The sequence below is a fragment of the Chiloscyllium plagiosum genome, unplaced genomic scaffold (assembly GCF_037043375.1).
Source record: "Chiloscyllium plagiosum isolate Xiang-an unplaced genomic scaffold, Cpla_swu_hap1 HiC_scaffold_20, whole genome shotgun sequence".
NCBI classification, from domain to species: Eukaryota; Metazoa; Chordata; class Chondrichthyes; order Orectolobiformes; family Hemiscylliidae; genus Chiloscyllium; species Chiloscyllium plagiosum.
The window spans coordinates 24,171,550-24,191,010 of NW_028270158.1; the positions used below are offsets into that span (position 1 = coordinate 24,171,550).

At 44.1% G+C, this 19,461-nt stretch overlaps 1 protein-coding gene across 3 annotated transcripts in view; it reads right to left on the minus strand.

Moving 5' to 3' along the window:
- Positions 1-12,192: 12,192 nt before the first annotated feature.
- shmt1 (serine hydroxymethyltransferase 1 (soluble)) overlaps positions 12,193-19,461 on the minus strand; it is a 40,142-nt gene continuing 32,873 nt past the window's right edge. For all 3 annotated transcript variants that reach the window (XM_043711856.2, XM_043711858.2, XM_043711855.2), the window contains exons 11-12: positions 16,681-16,791; positions 12,193-15,608 (exon numbers count right to left, since the gene is read on the minus strand). In XM_043711856.2, coding sequence (XP_043567791.1) covers positions 15,436-15,608; positions 16,681-16,791 — 284 coding nt within the window. In that variant the 3' untranslated portion in view covers positions 12,193-15,435. The remainder of the gene's footprint in view (positions 15,609-16,680; positions 16,792-19,461) is intronic.

Below are 19,461 nucleotides of genomic sequence, written 5' to 3' on the forward strand. Positions count from 1 at the left end.
CTAACCACTGTGCCATCTTGCCGCCCATTAATTCCCAAGGATCTGTATCACTCTGCTCCCCACCTACTCGTGCATCTGTCCAGACACACCTTAAACGAATCCACCGTGCCTGCCTCTACTACCTCTGCTGGCAACGCGTTGCAGGCACCTACCACCCTCCGTGTAAAGTACTTGCCGCGTGTATCCCCCTTAAACTTTTCACCTCTCACCTTGAACATGTGACCTCTCGTTATTGAATCCCTCACCCTGGGGAAAAAGATTATCTCTATCCACCCTGTCTATACCCTTCATGGGGGTATGCTTCATCTCAAAGAAGGCACCTCCCACAGTGCAGCATTCCCTGGGCACTGCAGTAAAATCTCAGCCACTAGCTTCGAGAGCCTCACAGCCCTGTAACACCAAGACGAATGTGTATGTACATGAACACGGCTGGCATGTGGGGAGACAGAAACAAGAAGCAGGAGCAAGAATTGGCCATTAACCCTTTTGAGCTGACACTGCCATTTAATATGCTCATGGCTGATCTCTCTCAACGCCATTTTGCTGCACTATCTGTGTCAGCCTGGATGTTTTTAATCAATCTTGAAATCTCCAACTTGAACCTAATCAATGACTAAGCCTCTGCTGTCCCCTGGGGCAGAGATTTCCAAAGAGATGGCAAATTCTTGTGGATTTCTGGCGTGGCTCCATGTGAGGTTTCCAGGAAGGTTGAATTCAGGCCAACGAACAGGATTGATTTCGAAAGGAAGTTACTATTGTAATCTGAAGGGTGTGGTGGAGAGTAAGTGTGTGACGTTCCCTATCTCATGCAAACCAATCACTCAACACTTCATATGTGCATTGTTTGTGCAGATGCTGTAATACTGGTCAAGCATCCCAAAGGATGTGATTTGATTTTGTTGGAGTGGAGCACATCTTCCTGCTTCAGCGATGATAAAGGCACTGGTTCTGAACTGGCCAACCAGAAACTGAGTTCAAATCCCACAGTGGCAAGAAGTAACATAATTCACCAAATCGGCTAAAGAAAAATTCAGAGGGAAAATGAAAAATTAATTGATTCACTAACTTCCTTCAGGAAAGAAATGAGTTTTTCTGAATCTATTACACTCTCCACATGACTCCAGTTACACCCTGTCTTTTGAAATCGCCTTGCAGATCACCAGTTGTAAAATAACCATTGGCACAAGGACTGCAGTGATTCTAGAAGACTCAGTTTTATCTTCTCAGGCAATCAGGTAAGAGGCAGTAAATTCTCACAACCCGAGAACAAATAATTTAATAATGTGTGAGTATATAGTGCTAAGGATCCAGTTACAAAATATTCAGGTTGTACACAGTTCTGCACGTGGTAAGTTCCTTACACACTACCAATTCTGAGTGTGCTCCGTTGACTGAGCCCAACACAGATCAGTATGCTTATTGTACAGTCGTGATTTATGATAAAAACAAATAGGATGGAAATGGAAGCTGCTAATAAATGATGCTGATTCCTGATATTAACCCTTTGGTTACCAACAACTTGAAATCACATGTTCCCCAAATGTGGTAAAACTTTCCAAGGCATTTCACTGGCTTGAAACGAGATCAAAATCAAAATCGAAGTGTTGAAGGAGATTGGTAATCAAAAGCTCGGTCAAAGAGCTAAGTTTTAAGGAGTGTTTTAAAGGAGCAGAGGGGTTTGAGGAGGAAATTCTGGAGCTGAGATCTCACCAGCTTCAGACACCGTCACCAACAGTGAAACTCAGGGACGAATGTGAAGCCAGAATTGGAGGAGCAGAGATATCCAGGAACATAATAGGTAATATTCCCTCATGGCTGCACGTGTTCCCAACAGTACCCCTCCACCGACACTCTCATTCGTTTGGCCGAACTGGTCCTCACCCTTAACAATTTCTCCTTTGAATCCTCCCACTTCCTCCAGACCAAAGGGGTAGCCATGGGCACACGTATGGGCCCCAGCTATGCCTGTCTCTTTGTTGGCTATGTAGAGAAGTTGATCTTCTGTAATTAAACTGGCACCACTCCCCACCTCTTCCTCTGCTACATTGATGACTGCATTGGCGCCACCTCGTGCTCCCGTGAGGAGGTTGAGCAATTCATCAATTTCACCAACACATTCCACCCTGACCTTAAATTTACCTGGACCATCTCTGACACCGCCCTCCCCTTCCTGGACCTCTCCAAGACGACCGACTTGACACTGACATTTTCTACAACTCCACCAACTCCCACAGCTACCTGGATTACACCTCTTCCCACCCTACCTCTTGCAAAAATGCCATCCCGTATTCCCAATTCCTCCGCCTCCGCCGTATCTGTTCCCAGGAGGACCAGTTCCACCATAGAACACACCAGACGGCCTCCTTCTTTAGAGACCGCAATTTCCCTTCCCACGTGGTTAAAGATGCCCTCCAACGCATCTCGTCCACATCCCGCACCTCCGCCCTCAGACCCAACCCCTCCAACCGCAACAAGGACAGAACGCCCCTGGTGCTCACCTTCCACCCTACCAACCTTCGCATAAACCAAATCATCCGCCGACATTTCCGCCACCTCCAAACAGGCCCCACCACCAGGGATATATTTCCCTCCCCACCCCTCTCCGCCTTCCGCAAAGACCGTTCCCTCTGTGACTACCTGGTCAGGTCCACGCCCTCCTACGACCCACCCTCCTATCCTGGCACTTTCCCCTGCCACCGCAGGAACTGTAAAACCTGTGCCCACACCTCCTCCCACACCTCTATCCAAGGCCCTAAAGGAGCCTTCCACATCCATCAAAGTTTTACCTGCAAATCCACTAATATCATTTATTGTATCCGTTGCTCCCGATGCGGTCTCCTCTACATTGGGGAGACTGGGCGTCTCCTAGCAGAGCGCTTTAGGGAACATCTCCGAGACACCCGCACCAATCAACCAAACCGCCCCGTGGCCCAACATTTCAACTCACCCTCCCACTCTGCCGAGGATATGGAGGTGCTGGGCCTCCTTCACCGCCGCTCCCTCACCACCATCCAGATGCATGGAAGAAGAACGCCTCATCTTCCGCCTCGGAACACTTCAACCCCAGGGCATCAATGTGGATTTCAACAGCTTCCTCATTCCTCATTTCCCCTTCCCCCACCTCATCCTAGTTTCTAACCTCCAGCAACACTGTCCCCTTGACTTGTCCGGACTTGTCCGACCTGCCCAGCTCCTTTTCCACCTATCCACTCCACCCTCTCCTCCCTGACCTATCACCTTCATCTCCTCCCCCACTGATCTATTGTACTCTATGCTACTCTATCCCCACTCCCACCCTCCTCTAGCTTATCTCTCCACGCTTCAGGCTCTCTGCCTTTATTCCTGATGAAGGGCTTTTGCCCGAAACGTCGATTTTGCCTGTCCTCGGATGCTGCCTGAATTGCTGTGCTCTTCCAGCACCACTGATCCAGAATCTGGTTTCCAGCATCTGCAGTCATTGTTTTTACCTGCTTTGAGATTCAGCCTCATAAAATAATTCAAAGGGTCCACACACTGCAGAAATAATTAGGGGGTACATTGGTAGTGTAGAAGATAACAGATACCAAGAAGTTAAGCCAAGGAGGGATTTAGAATTAAGGATGAACATTTTAATATCGAGATGTTGCCGACCAGGAACCAATATAGATTAACACACACAGGAGGGTGTGGGTGCGCAGGAGCTGGTGCAAATTAGAATATAACCAGCAGAATTTTGAATTAACTTAAATTTACACAGGGTGTAAGGTGGGAGGTCTTAATTTTGAAGTGATATCATGATTTGATTATTTTGCTTTTTGTTGACATCATCCTGATTTGGTCGAGACCAACAAAAACTTATCTATTTTGGGAAGTCTAAAATTCAGGTTCCCCTGTCAAGATTCCCATGCTACAGCCATGTGGCCACGAGCCTGGCCCTCAGATTCCAAATCCTTCCCTTGTTATTTTCTGGGACCAGAAGATACACTTTCCACAGGCGACATGCCATTCTCTGTCACCAGGTGGCAGTACCAAGTTCAGTGAGGGCAGTCAGAGTGTGGATACTGACACTGACTGCAGTGAACTCTGGCAAGCCTCGGCATATGTTTGATTGCAGTACACAGACACCCCCTTGTGGTTATATTCACACAATGCACATGGGAGGGCGAGCTGAAGAACAGAATCATACAGCAGAGAGGAGAGGCTCTTCAGCCCAAGGGGTCTGTGTCAACGCTACCTAAATAGTCTCACGCTGCTTTTCCCCCCATAGCCTGTTACATTTTCATTTCAAGTAGTCATCCAATTTCCTTTTGAAAAAGAATTATCTAATCTTCTTATCGCACCATTCCAGATCACAACTTGCCACATCAAAACAATCCACATAGAATCATAGAGTCATACAGCACGGAAATAGACCCTTCAGTTCATGCTGAACATAATCCCAAACTAAACTAGTTGCACCTGCCTACTCCTGGCCCAAATCCCTCTAAACCTTTCCTAATTATGTACTTATCCAAATATTCTTTACATGAAGGGACTCTCTAGTCTGAGGTACAGACAGACGTTTCTGTGGCCAGCAGCAAAAGATCAGAATGGTGTATTGCTTCCCTGGAGCCAGGATTAAGGATGTCTCAGAGAGGATGCAGAATGTTCTCAAGGGGGAACCAATGACATAGGAAGGGAAAAGGTTGAAATTGTGAAGGGAGATTACAGAGAGTTAGGCAGGAATTTAAAAAAGAGGTCCTTGAGAGTAGTAATATCTGGATTACTCCCAGGGCAACAAGCTAGTGAGGGCAGGAATAGGAGGATAGAGCAGATGAATGCATGGCTGAAGAGCTGGTGTGTGGGAGAGGCATTCACATTTTTGGATCATTGGAAGCTGTTTTGGTGTAGAAGTGACCTGTACAAAAAGGACGGATTGCAACTAAATTGGAAGGGGACTAATATACTGGCAGGGAGATTTGCTAGAATTGCTTAGGAAGATTTAAACTAGTAAGGTGGGGGAGTGGGACCCAGGGAGATAGTGAGGAAAGATTTCAGTCTGAGGATGGTACAGTTGAGAACAATGGCAAGCTAAACAGTGAAGGCAGGCAGGAACAAAGCAGAGAACAAGTTAGGACTAATAAATTAAACTGCATTTATTTCAATGCAAGAGGCCAAACAGGGAAGGCAGATGAACTCAGGACATGGTTAGGAACATGGCACTGAGATATTATAGCAATTAGAGAAATGTGGCTCAGGGATGGACAGGAATAACAGCTTAATGTTCCAGGATACAAATGCAACAGGAAGGATAGGAAGGGATGCAAGAGAGGAGGGGGAGTAGCATTTTTGATAAGGTATAGCGTTACAGCTGTGCTGAGGGAGGATATTCCCGGAAATACATCCAGGGAGGTTATTTGGGTGGAACTGAGAAATAAGAAAGGGATGATCACCTTATTGGAATTGTATTATAGACCCCTTGATAGTCAGAGGGAAATTGAGAAACAAATTTCTAAGGAGATGTCAGTTATCTGTAAGAATAATAGGGTGGTTATGGTAGGGGATTTTAGCTTTCCAAACATAGACTGGGACTGCCATAGTGTTAAGGGTTTAGATGGAGAGGAGTTTGTTAAGTATATACAAGAAAATTCAGTATGTGGATGTACCTACTAGAGAAGGTGCAAAATTTGACCTACTCTTGGGAAATAAGGCAGAGCAGGTGACTAAAGTGTCAGTGGGGGAGCACTTTGGGGCCAGCGTCCATAATTCTATTCGTTTTAAAATGGTGATGGAAAAGGATAGACCAGATCTAAATTGGAGAAAGGCCAATTTTGACAATATTAGGCAAGGACTTTCAAAAGCTGATTGGGGGCAGATATTCGCAGGTAAAGGGATGGCTGGAAAATGGGAAGCCTTCAGAAATGAGATAACAAGAATCCAGAGAAAGTATATTCCTGTTAGGGTGAAAGGAAAGGCTGGTAGGTATAGGGAATGCTGGATGAACAAAGAAATTGAGGGTTTGGTTAAGAAAAAGAAGGAAGCATATGTCAGATATAGACAGGATAGATTGAGTGAATCCTTAGAAGAATATAAAGGCAGTAGGAGTATATTTAAGAGAGAAATCAGGAGGGCAAAAAGGAGATAGCTTTGGAAAATAGAATTAAGGAGAATCTAAAGGGTTTTTACAAATACATTAAGGACAAAAGGGTAACTAGGGAGAGAATAGGGTCCCTCAAAATCAGCAAGGCAGCTTTTGTGTGGAGCCTCAGGAGATTGGGCAGATACTAAACGAGTATTTTGCATCAATATTTACAGTGGAAAAGGACATGGAAGATATAGACTGTAGGGAAATAGATGGTGACATCTTGCAAAATGTCCATCTTACAGAGGAGGAAGTGCTGGATGTTTTGAAATGCATAAAAGTGGATAAATCCCCAGGACCTGATCAGGGTACCCTAGAACTCTGTGGGAAGCTAGAGAAGTGATTGCTGGGCCTCTTGCTGAGATATTTGTATCATCAATAGTCACAGGTGAGGTGCCGGAAGACTGGAGGTTGGCTAATGTGGTGCCACTGTTTAAGAATGGTGGTAAGGACAACCAGGTAACTATAGACCATTGAGCCTGACGTCGGTGGTGGGCAAGTTGTTGAAGGGAATCCTGAGGGACAGGATGTACATGTATTTGGAAAGGCAAGGACTGATTAGGGATCATCAATATGGCTTTATGTGTGGGAAATCATGTCTCACAAACTTGATTGAGTTTTTTGAAGAAGTAACAAAGAGGATTGATGAGGGCAGAGTGGTAGATATGATCTATAAGGACTTCAGTAAGGCGTTCGACAAGATTCCCCATGGGAGACTGATTAGCAAGGTTAGATCTCATGGAATACAGGGAGAATTCGCCATTTGGATACAAAACTGGCTCAAAGGTAGAAGATGGTAGGTGGTGGTGGAGGGTTGTTTTTCAGACTGGAGGCCTGTGACCAGTGGAGTGCCACAAGGATCGGTGCTGGGTCCACTACTTTTCATCATTTATATAAATGATTTGGATGTGAGCATAAGAGATATAGTTAGTAAGTTTGCTGATGACACCAAAATTGGAGCTGTCGTGGACAGCGAAGAGGGCTACCTCAGATTATAGCTGAATCTTGATCAGATGGGCCAATTGGCTGAGAAGTGGCAGATGGAGTTTAATTTAGATAAATGTGAGTTGATGCATTTTGGGAAAGCAAATCTTAGCAGGACATATACACTCACTGGTAAGGTCCTGAGGAGTGTTGCTGAACAAAGAGACCTCGGAGTGCAGGTTCATAGCTCCTTGAAAGTGGAGTCACAGGTAGGATAGTGAAGAAGGCGTTTGGTATGCTTTCCTTTATTGGTCAGACTATTGAGTACAGGAGTTGGGAGATCATGTTGCAGCTGTACAGGACATTGGTTAGGCCACTATTGAAATATTGCATGCAATTCTGGTCTCCTTCCTATCGGAAAGATGTTGTGAAATTTGAAAGGGTTCAGAAAAGATTTACAAGGATGTTGCCAGGGTTGGAGGATTTGAGCTATAGGGGGAGTTTGAATAGGCTGGGGCTGTTTTCCCTGGAGCATCAGAGGCTGAGGGGTGACCTTATAGAGGTTTATAAAATCATGTGGGGCATGGATAGGGTAAATTGGCAAAGTTTTTTCCCTGGGGTGGGGGAGTCCAGACCTAGAGAGTATAGGTTTAGGATGAGAGGGGAAAGATATAAAAGAGACCTAAGAGGCAACTTTTTCACTCAGAAGGTGGTACATGTATGGAATGAGCTGCCAGAGGAAGTGGTGGAGGCTAGTACAATTGCAACATTTAAAAGGCATCTGGATGGGTATATGAACTGGAAGGGTTTGGAGGGATATGGGCCAGATGCTGGCAGGTGGGACTAGATTGGGTTGGGATATCTGGTCGGCACGGACGGGTTGGACCAAAGGGTCTGTTTCCATGCTGTACATCTCTATGACTCTATGTTGTAATTTACCCACATCCACCCAATTCCTCCGGAAGTTCATTCCATGCGGTCATTTCAACTCTTTCTCTGTCAATTACCATAAATTTATGTTTTTGTTTACTGGTCCTGCCATGAGAAATTGTTTCAATCTATTGACCATATTAAAATTCTTTATATTTCGAGCACATTTAATAAACTCTTTCTTCACCTTTTCTACTCTTATGAACAACCAGTTTCTGCATATAAAAGAAATCCCTTACCTTTGGTACTAACACTGACCAACAGTTGCTTACACAATATCATCTGCTACCAGTCACGCTCATAAAGTACATTATTCATAAAGTACTCATAAAGCCAATGAAACAAAACTGTAGAAGTTAGTTTGCAGTTTTACATCATTTATATTGAGCCTTTTATTTAACAAGGAGGAAGTAGTGAGTACGGAGCAAGGAAACTGATGGGGTAAATTATAAAGAGGGACTGAAAGTTGATTATGCTGCAGAGGGAAACTTTATTTATTTTTTTTCAACTTTATACCTAAGATTTTGTACCTAGGTACCTTTGTACCTAAGCTGGTGCCGGGAATGGTGACTTTTTTTTGCTGTACTGTTGTATTGCTGTAATTCTAATTCTAATTCCAACATAGAACAAAAGATTGGTCTTTAAACGATGTGGCAGGATGTAGGGAAAATGTGTGATGGAATGAAGGGAGAGTTTATGGTGGGATGTAAGACTAAGGTTTGATTATAAGGTGCGCCATTGAAGGCTCCTCAGGGTAGGAATTAGAATTTTGAAGTTTATATGCTCAAATATTTTATTTTGAAATATAATTTTATTCAATAATGTGAACTTCAAGTCTTGTTGCTTACTCACAAACATGTTGATGACCATAAAGAACCCAATAAAACCAAAAGAACTACAGATGCTGTAAATCGGAAACAAAAACAAAAAAGGCTGGAAAAGCTCAGCAGGTCTGGTAGCATCTGTAAAGAGAAATTAGGTTAATGTTTGGGTCTGGTGACCCTTCCTCAGAACTGCTGGTGGCTTGGAAAATGTCGGCTTCTATGCAGAAGACAGGAAGGGGGGAGGGGGTAAGGAGTAAATGATAGGTGGGAGTAGAGCCCAAAGAGAGAGAAGAACAGTTGGACAAAGAAGTGGATAACGATTTGGCTATGAGAGTGAATAGCTGTTAATGGAGACTGTTAGTAGCTAACAATGGGTAATAGCAGACTGTTTGTTAACAAGATCTGGTGTGTGGGGGTGGGGGCTAGGACATAGGAGAGTTCAAGCCCTAAAGTTATTGAACTTGATATTGAGTCCAGAGGGCTATAGGGTCCACAAGCAGGAAATGAGGTGTTGTTCTTCCAACTTACGCTGAGCTTCACCAGAGCACTGCAACAAGCCTGAGACAGAGATGTTAACCCTATCTTCCTTTCCAACTATCCACTCCACCCTCCTCTCTGACCTATCACCTTCATCCCCACCCCATTCACCCATTGTACACTTTGCTACCTTCCCCCATCCTCCTGTCTGACCTACCACCTCCATCCCCACCCCCATTCACCTATTGTCCTCTATGCTACTTTCTCCCCTCTCCCACCCCTCTCATTTATCTCTCCACCCTGCAGGCTCCCTGCCTCTATTTCTGATGAAGGGCTTTTGCCCAAAACATTGATTTTCCTGCTTCTTGGATGCTGCCTGAACTGCTGTGCTTTTCCAGCACCACTCTGATCCAGAATAAGATGGTGTGTTAAAGTGGCAGGCAACTGGAAGCTTAGGGTCATTTCTGCAGGCAGAATGTAGATGTTCTGCAAAGTGGTCATCCGATCTATGCTTTGTTCCCTGCACTGTGAGAGTGAATGAGGTAGACTAGATTGTGTGAAGTGTAGGTAAAGCACTACTTCACTTGGAAGGGATGTTTGTGCCTTTGGAAACCCATTTGCTTGTGCTATACAAATGTATTATACAGTACATTCCTGATCTGGTCAGACACATGCTCCTCTCTGTGTAATCTATAGTTAGTTCTGAAAGCCATTAAGACCTCCTTTTGATTTAACAATGTTTATTATGTTCCTTTTCAATTTGTCAGTTGTCTTCCATAGTACCCTGAGCTATGATATTATATATTTCACTGACCTGTTCTACTCTCAGAGAACCATTCGAGTCAATTTGAGGCACTGAGAGATTTTCATCTGATTAATTAATGTTACAACAGTTATTCCACCTGTCCAGTAACAATATGTATTCTTTAGGTGATCAGACAGGAATCACACTGAATTTACAGCTAGGTCAAAGCACTGCAATAAACTGGTGATTCCAGTAATGTAACCTTCCAAACTGAAGTTCTCACAGACTCAGACTTGGAGTCTGTTGTGTAAGGACTTCAAGACTGAGGAGCAAATTTGTGATACTGTCATGGAGCTGCACATTACCGAGCATAAATAATAGTGTGGGTGAAGTTAGTCGAGATTACACTATATTACACTACACTAGAACTTTAGAGTCTTACCAATACAAGGACATGAACACATGAAGGAGATAGATTTACCCTTACCTAATGTAACTATAAGAGTGAACATGGAATATCAATGATTAGTGTGTACATAAAGACTTAACGTGCGATATATTAATGTATAATAAATAGTGTCAATTTGAACTCAAAGTGTGAAGACAGTTCTTGGCTTTGCTCGTTTCTGGATCTGTCTTAAACCCAAACTCACAGCATGGCATCCAACCACATATTAAAGAGTTGTAAGCCATTTGGATTTGGCTACAACCCATACCTTTTACTTTCTGAATGTGCAAAAGGGCTTTGTAGTTGGGATTCTGGAACTTTATTGTTGATATTGACAACCAAACACAATACTGAGCTTCATTCCAGCTCCTAATCTGTACACTGCGCCACGATTCCTCTTGAAATTGTTAAGTTGCACACTTACTACGCATTGAACTGCATAGGAGCAGGTCATTCAACCCTCAATTTTGTTCTACAGTATAACTGGACTATGGATGATCTGTACATCAATGCCATTTTGTACTGCGGTGCTTGTTTTACAAAACAAAAATCCCATTTAAAACCAACTCCACAAAATGAACTAAAATATTTGAAATCCAGATTTTTCACATAAGCCTTATGTACATACTTTTAAAGATCCACTAGGGAGGCAGGATGATCAACATTCGCACAACTCAACTTCAAGAAATGTTCTTTTCAGCTTGTACCTTTTAATTGTAACAAAGCCTAGTCTTAGCAACCATATTTTGGAATATTGCATAATAACCTCTTGAAGGTGTTTATTGATCTTTATGGGCAATGAAGATTAGAATGCCATCAAATAGAAACTGGCTATGCTCTTTGTCAATGCAGTCATACCACTTCTGATCTGGAAACTGTGGGCAGATATCCAGTCAGAAAGAACAAAAACTCTGCAACAAATTGCGAGTTCAGTGAGAGAGGAGAAAACACTTTATTACTCATTTACAGGACATGGGCTGATCTGATCATGTCTCAACTTGACTTTCTTGTCTGACCACCACCCCTCCTAGTTATCCATGACCATCAACTCCTTTGTGGTCACTAATCTGTCCAATTCAGTGTTGTCAGCAAGGTCAGCTTTCATTGTTCATCTGTAATTACCTTTGCAAAGGTAGTAGTGAGCTGCCCCCTTGAAATCCATGAGATGTAGGGACACCCAAAGCATTGTTTCAAAAGGAGTTCCAAACTTGTGACCCAGTGATAAAGAAGGAAAGACAATATAACTCCAAATCAAGATGTTGCGCGGCTCAGTGGGGAATCTGCAAATGATGCATTCCCATGTGTCTACTACCTCTGGCTTTCTATTTGCTGGAGGTCCCAAATTTATAAAATGCTGTTAATGAAACCCTGGTAAGTCACTGCAATACATCTTGTGGATGGTACACGCTGACCCAAATTGAACCAGAAGGCCAGCATGGGAAGAGAAAGGAAGGCAAGCTGGGTAAAATTTAAATACATTTGCCCATCTTGTTCAGATATTCGAGGTTGTTCTGTAATTAGTTTCACAGAAATCAATGCTACAATTAAAAAGGCTCCATTTAATGATTTAAAACAAAAGCGACTGTGTTCAAAGCATCAAATTGCATTGTTTCTTCTTTACTAACTGCTGAATATAAGCAAATTGAAGGTGTAGATTTTTAAGCCTGACTGCCAAGTCTGTAAATCTATATTCATGGACTATGTGATAAACTTGAAGATATGGAACTGCTTGGACAGTAGCCAGTAGACTGTAAGAATTCACAAAATTTTATTTTTTTGTTCTTCAGGATCATCAACATTAAGGGTGTGGCCAACATTGGCCAATAAAGGTGTTTTTTTTTGCTCTACTTTAATATCATTCCTACAAAGTCTTTGCCATTTGTTGTTTGTGATGGGTTTAAAAGGGGAATTTCATTCTAATTCCAGGTTACATCTTGAACATTAATCTGTTTTGCTGCTTGTTTTTAGAAGGGAGTTGTGTTTTATAATAAACAGAATATTTTTGAGTTCATTAAACGGCAGACATCTCTTTTATTCTGGAGAGCTGTATCAAAAGGGAAACAGCAGGCCATTTTGTCGATTGAATCTAAACACTTCTATTAATGCACTGATTCATGGAGCTCGGTTCCAAGTACAGTACGTCTCCACCATTCATGTCAGAATACAATAACTGACATCACATTCACTCAGAGAAGGCACTAACAGCTTGTATTTATGTAGTGCCTCTAGCTGAATAAAAGATCCCTAGGCACCTCTTGGGTGAGTTATAAAACAAAACTTGACAAAGTCACACCAGAAGATATGAAAACATAATCGAAAGTTTGATCGAAGAGTTAGGTTTTAAGAATTGTCTTAAGAGAAGTAGACTCTGGGTAGGAGATGGAGGAATTTAGGGCAGAATACTCGCGACAAGGGTCTTGCGACTGTCAGAAAAGCTAGTGGGCGTATCTCATGTTGTCTCTACTGGGAAAGGTCCTTCAGCAGTATGTACCTATCACTTGCTGAGGTGGCTAGCATTGAGTATTTCCTGGGATGAAAAACCCCGGGGGAAAACTCCAGCCAGTGAGAGCTGCAAATTTTAATGCATTTAAGAGATTTAAAGTCAGAAGAGATATATAGCACAGAAACAGACCCTTCACTCCAACTCGTCCATGCCAACTAGATTTCCTAACCTAATCCACTCACATTTGCCAACTCTTGGCCAATATCCCTCTAAACCCTTCCTATTCATATACCCATCCAGATGCCTTTTAAATGTTGTAATTGTACCAGCTTCCACCACTTCCTCTGGTAGCTCATTCCATACACTCACCACCCTCTGAGTGAAAAGACCCTCAGGTCTCTTTTATATCTTTCCCCTCTCATCCTAAACCTATGCCCTCTAGTTCTGGACTCCCCCACCCCAGGGAAAAGACCTTGTCTATTTATCCTATCCATGCCCCTCATGATTTTATAAACCTCTATAAGGTCACCCCTCAGCCTCCGACGCTCCATGGAAAACAGCCCCAGCCTATTCAACCTCTCCCTGTAGCTCAAATCCTTCAACCCTGGCAACATCTTTGCAAATCTTTTCTGAACCCTTTCAAGTTTCACAACATCCTTCTGCTAGGAAGGAGACCAGAATTGCATTCTAACAGTGGCCTAACCAATGTCCTGTACAGTTTCAACATGACCTCTCAACTCCTGTACTCAATACTCTGAAAGGAAAGCATACCAAACGCCGTCTTCACTATCCTATCTATCTATGACTCTACTTTCAAGGAACTATGAACCTGCACTCCAAGGTGTCTCTGTTCAGTAACACTCGCTAGGACCTTACCATTCAGTGTCTAAGTCCTACTCTGATTTGCTTTTCCAAAATGTAGCACCCCACATTTATCTAAATTAAACTCCATCTGCCACTCCTCAGCCCATTGGTCCATCTGATTTGCAAAAAAAAATCGCAAATGTGATGAGAAAAAATGCTTTTCAAAAATGAGTGATTTGGGTCTGGAATGAGCTGCTTGGAAGTATGATAAAGGCAGGTTTGATCAAGGTCTCCAAGCACACTTTTGGTGATTATTTAAATGGCAGTAGTGTGCAGGGTTATGAGGAAAGGGCAGGAGCATGGCACTAAGCGATGCTGCTCATTTGGAGAGCCGGTGCAGACACAATAGACCGAATGGCCTTCTGTACTGTACCAATTGTGAGCTAATCTTGACACGTCTCCATTACACTCTGCACCATGAGAAACAGTGAGTGGCAGCTGCCAGCAATACACTCACCGGAGCCAATGAGGGATTCAGTTCATGGCTGAATGATGGCCACTGGGCAGGCGCAGGGGGCACAGTGGTCAGCAGAAAAGGCATGTGAATGGCTGTCGAGGGAAATCCCCCTCCCCAGTGCCGGATTCCTTGGTCAGTCACAATGTGCCTTTGACCAAGGAATTCTCCAGGAGCCTGTAACCCAACCCAACAGGACTGTGTTTCCCACGTGGTGACAGGCCCTCTTGTTGCTGGGTAAAATGTACAGGTTAGGTGGATTAACTGTGCTAAATTGCCCATGGTGTCTCAGGATGTCTAGGTTAAGTGGATTAGCCATGGGATATGCAATGTTATAGGGTAGAGGGGATGGGTCTGGGATGCTCTTCAGAGGAGGTGTGGACTTGACAATGTAGGGATTCGATGATTTCTGAATACCAGCGGCAGGCAATAATGATGGAAATTTGTTGCTTACTTAAGGGGCTCAATTCGTGCCTGTACAGGGATCCATCAGCATCCTACCCTTTATCAACAGAGATGAGAACCCAGCTTACAGGGAGGGAGGGAGGGGCGCATGTACAGGTCACCTGCCACCCAATTAACTGACTGCTCTCACACTCCGTGCCTCCACACTCACTGTCTGGGGCCATTCTACCTTGCCCTTAAAGAGGAAACTCCAGGGCAAGTTTAAACCACTGAAGACATAGACACCCTTAGTATAGCGATTAAAAGCAGGGGTGCTCAATAGGCCAGAATAGTTGTTGCTGTTGTAAATAAGGCACGTTAAATGAAACTTACATGCACTTGCATGGGGTATGAGTACTAAAACACAATCTACGATTAAAAAAATCAGCTTGAGGTGTTCATTTAAAAACCAATTATATAAACTGTAAAAAGCCCCATAAGCCTGGGGAATAAAGTGTGGTTTCTCATCAGGCGACAATCAAGCAATGATCCTGAGGAGAGTGGGAAGAGTACCTCTTGAAGGTGAGAAACACGACCATTGGTTTTGCATAGACTTGGGCAAATCTCTCAAACATGAAATACAGTAATCAAAAAGGCCCTGAAATAATGACAGGATTCCTGAGCTGTCATGAAATAATTCTAATTCTTTGCATCACAAGGGACCTCTTAATTTAATGGAATTTTTAATCACTTCAGGGATAGGTCAGCACGAAAAGCAACACTGTTGTGCATTTTAAACAAATCCCACAAGTTTAGCTGCTGCAATTCCAGGCTTTGCTGCTTTAAAGATCAGCCAACCCAGGAATTGGGAATTTGGACGCAAACATCTCCACTTCCTCCTTTAGTTGTCTGATCTTGCTCTGGTAGTCCTTGTCAGTCATCATCCTCTCTTTGAATTCTTTGAGTGATGCCTTTGCACCAACGTCTCTCTGAATCTCCAGTGTTATCTGGATCCCTGTACAGGTTAAAACAAACCCAGTTTATACAAATCAACCTGACAACAGGACATCTACATGCAAAAAGTAGCCAGGAGATCCACCAGTCACTGTGGATGGGATAGGTCTCCCTTTCCCTATTCCTTCTCCAGCTGGGACTGACATCCTCCCCCAACCCTGCAAGGGATGAACTCCTCTCCCCCAGTCCAGCTGAGATCAACTCCCCTCCCCCAGTCCAGCTGCAATCGACTCCCCTCCCGTAATCCAGCTGGGTTCGACTCTCCCCTGACTAATCCAGCTGGGACTGAATCCCCTCAGCCCCGAATCCAGCTGGGACTGAATCCCTGCAGCCCTGAATCCAGCTGGGATTGACTTCCCTCAGCCCTGAATCCGGCTGGGATTGATTTCCCTGAGCCCTGAATCCAGCTAGGATCAAATCCCTTCAGCCCTGAATCCAGCTGGGACTGAATCCCCTCAGCCCTGAATCCAGCTGGGAGTGAATCCCCTCAGCTTTGAATCCAGGTGGAACAATCCCCTCAACTCCGAATCCAGCTGGGACTGAATACCCTCAGCCCTGAATCCAGCTGGGATTGACTTCCCTGAGTCCTGAATCCAGCTGGGATCAAATCCCTTCAGCCCTGAATCCAGCTGGGATTGAATCCCCTCAGCCCTGAATCCAGCTGGGACTGAATCCCCTCAGCCCTGAATCCAGCTGGGACTGAAGCCCCTCAGCCCTGAATCCAGCTGGGATTGACTCCCATCCCCTTGAGTAAACTGGGATTGACTCGTCTTTCCATGGAATTGAATTTACCTCCCCAAATCCAGATGGAATTGACTCTCCTCCTGTCCCCACACCATTTTTTGCTCCAGCTATTGAGCACACCACACCCCCCCCCCCCCCCCCCCACCCCCGCACCACCATATTACCCCAAACTGATGAACACATTTACATTTGTGACTCTGCTGCCCCTGGTGCTGAGTTCTCCCCCAATCTGAAGAACAAAACCTGGTTAAATTACAGGAAATCCCAGTGCTGACCTCCCCCCCTCCACCACCCTGGCCAAGTGTCTTCAGAACCCCCAACCACTTTACCTCTGTGAATGAAAGCTGCGACTGTGCGGAAATGCTCTTCCTGGAATCCTCGGGAGGTGAGAGCTGGTGTTCCCAGGCGAAGGCCACTGGGACGTAAGGCACTTTTGTCACCTGTGGACAATGAGAGGTTAATTCCCATCTCATCACTTCACACCTTCCTCATGTCCCAAGACAAATTTACTTTCAACTATCTTTTATCTTTCTTCATGGTCACAGAAGATGGACTGCAACATTCAGTGATCCCCCAGTCTCCTCATAGCATTGTTCTGACTACCACAACAATAGAATCGTGTACAATTCAAATCTCCAACAACAATTCCCTTGGTTCTATAGCCTTTTCAGAGTTTCACCTTATAGCCCCAGCCTATTTGTTAAGATTTGTGGCTGGGGCCAGTACTTATTGCCCGATTCTAGTTTAGATTTAGATTTATTTAATATTGTCACTTGGGCCCAGTGAGAAGTGGATAACTTCACCATGTTCCGGTGCTTTCATTCCAGAATAAATTACTGAATAAATTGTACATATTGTAAAATACTGAACTAATTAATATTACATCGATACTACGAAAACAGAATCGGCTTCTCCCTCTCCGTAGCCTTCCACTTGTTTGCTCCCCCAGTCGGTACCATCCAACATTGTCCCTGAGTTCCTGGCAATGTGCTCCTTTGCCGCTGCCACCAGCACCGTCACTTCGGCTGCCTCTGAGCTGGAGACAGTCACTCTGTGCGAGACCTGCACCTCCTTCGATACTGGGCATCGACTGACGGGACCTGGCTCCTTTGTTGCCCTTGCCTTCTTGAACCACTGCAGTCCATCTGCTGTGGGTTGACTATAATGCCCCTAGGAGGGAATTCCAGGATTTTGACCCAGCGGCAATGAAGGAATGATGATATATTTCCAAGTCAGACAGGTGAGTGACTTGGAAGGCAACTTTCAGGTGGTTGTGTTCCCATGTGTGGACTGCTCTAGTCCTTCTAGATACAAGTGGTTGTCGGTTTGGAAGGTGCTGTCTAAGGATCTTTGGTGAATAGCTGCAATGCCTCTGTTAGATGATACACACTGCTGCTCCTAAGTGTCACTGACGGAGGGAGTCGATGTTTGTGCTTGAGTTGTCAATCAAGTTGGCTGCTTTGTCCTGGATAGTATCAAGCTTCTTGGAGCTGCAACCATTCAGGCAGGGTGGGGAGTATTCCCTTACACTCCTGACTTGTGGATCCCAATTACCACCCCCTGAGAAAAAGAACATGAAATGACATCACCATAGGAAATGACATCACCACAGGAAATGATGTCAGCACCCCAGGAAATCCAAACAATACATAAAGCAGGAGACGCCAACAATGCATTGTCTGGAGGCTCACTGAAGATGTTACCTAGTATGGTGATGAAACGTCTGAAAATGAACCTTCCAACTCAATGAGCAAACCTACATCCACTCCTGACTTGTGCCTTGTAAATGGTAGACAGGCTTTGGAGAGCCAAGAGGTAAGTGACTCGCTGCAGAATTCCTAGGCCATGACTTCTTGTGTTAATGTGATGAGTCAAGTTGATGTTCTGGTCAATTATAGCATTTGAATATGGATTGCTTCAGTACCTGAGAAGTCACAAACAGTGCTGAACATTGCGCGATCATCAGCAAACATTGCCACTTCTGACCTTAGGATGGAGAGAAGGTGATAGGCATTACTGTACTACAGCTCATAACCGATGGGAAGGAGTTCCAGATTTCCACTGTCCTTGATGAGGAAGTGCTTCCTGAACCTTGAACAAACCAGTTCTAATTTTATTGATGCTGCTTTTTTTTATAAACTCTTTCATAAAATCTGAGCATTACTACAAAGGCTAGTATTTGCTGCGCAGCCTAATAGCCCATGAATATAGTACTACCTCTAAGATCTCTTCTCAGACTTCCTTTCCACAGCAAAGTTTATGGTGTCAGATTTCACCCAATTTTTACCTCACTATTATTTGAGAGACCAATTACAAAAGTTTTCATTTATCCATGTGTCCACGCATACCAGGTCAAACTGTCAGGATCAGCAATTCAGGCTCTGATCAGCCTATAAGTATGACAGAACTACTGCCTATCATAGGTTAGAGACAAAGAAACTGCAGATGCTGGAATCCAAAGTAAATGGGCAGGAGGCTGGAAGAACACAGCAAACCAGGCAGCATCAGGAAGTGGAGAAGCCAACATTTCAGGTGTAACCCTTCTCCAGGACCTGACACCCTGTTATTTTGTTTCCGCTCTCCCTGCCCTGGACCTTTGAGATTTTGCTCAAATGTTTAATTTTTCATTTGTCACACAGCAGCTTTCCAGTTTGTGTACTCTTTGTGATTTGAGAAGTTTACTTAGTCATAGAGATGTACAGCACAGAAACAGATCCTTTGGACCAATACATCCATGCCAACCAGATATCCTAAATTAATGTAGTCCCATTTGTCAGCATTAGTTCCATTTGCCAGCACTTGGGTGCATGATTAGGAAGGGTTGACAGATTCTAAACCTTTCCTACTCATATACCCATCCAGATGCCTTTTAAATGTTGCAAATTGTAGTAGCCTCCACCATTTCCTCTGGCACTTCATTCCATACACTCACCACCATCTGCATGAAAAAAGTTGCCCCTTATATCTCTTTTATATTTTTCCCCTCTCACCCTAAACCTATGCCCTCTAGTTCTGAACTCCCCCTCCCCAGGGAAAAGACCTTGTGTATTTACCCTAACCATGCCCCTCATGATTTTATAAGCCTCTATAAGGTCACCCATCAGGCACCG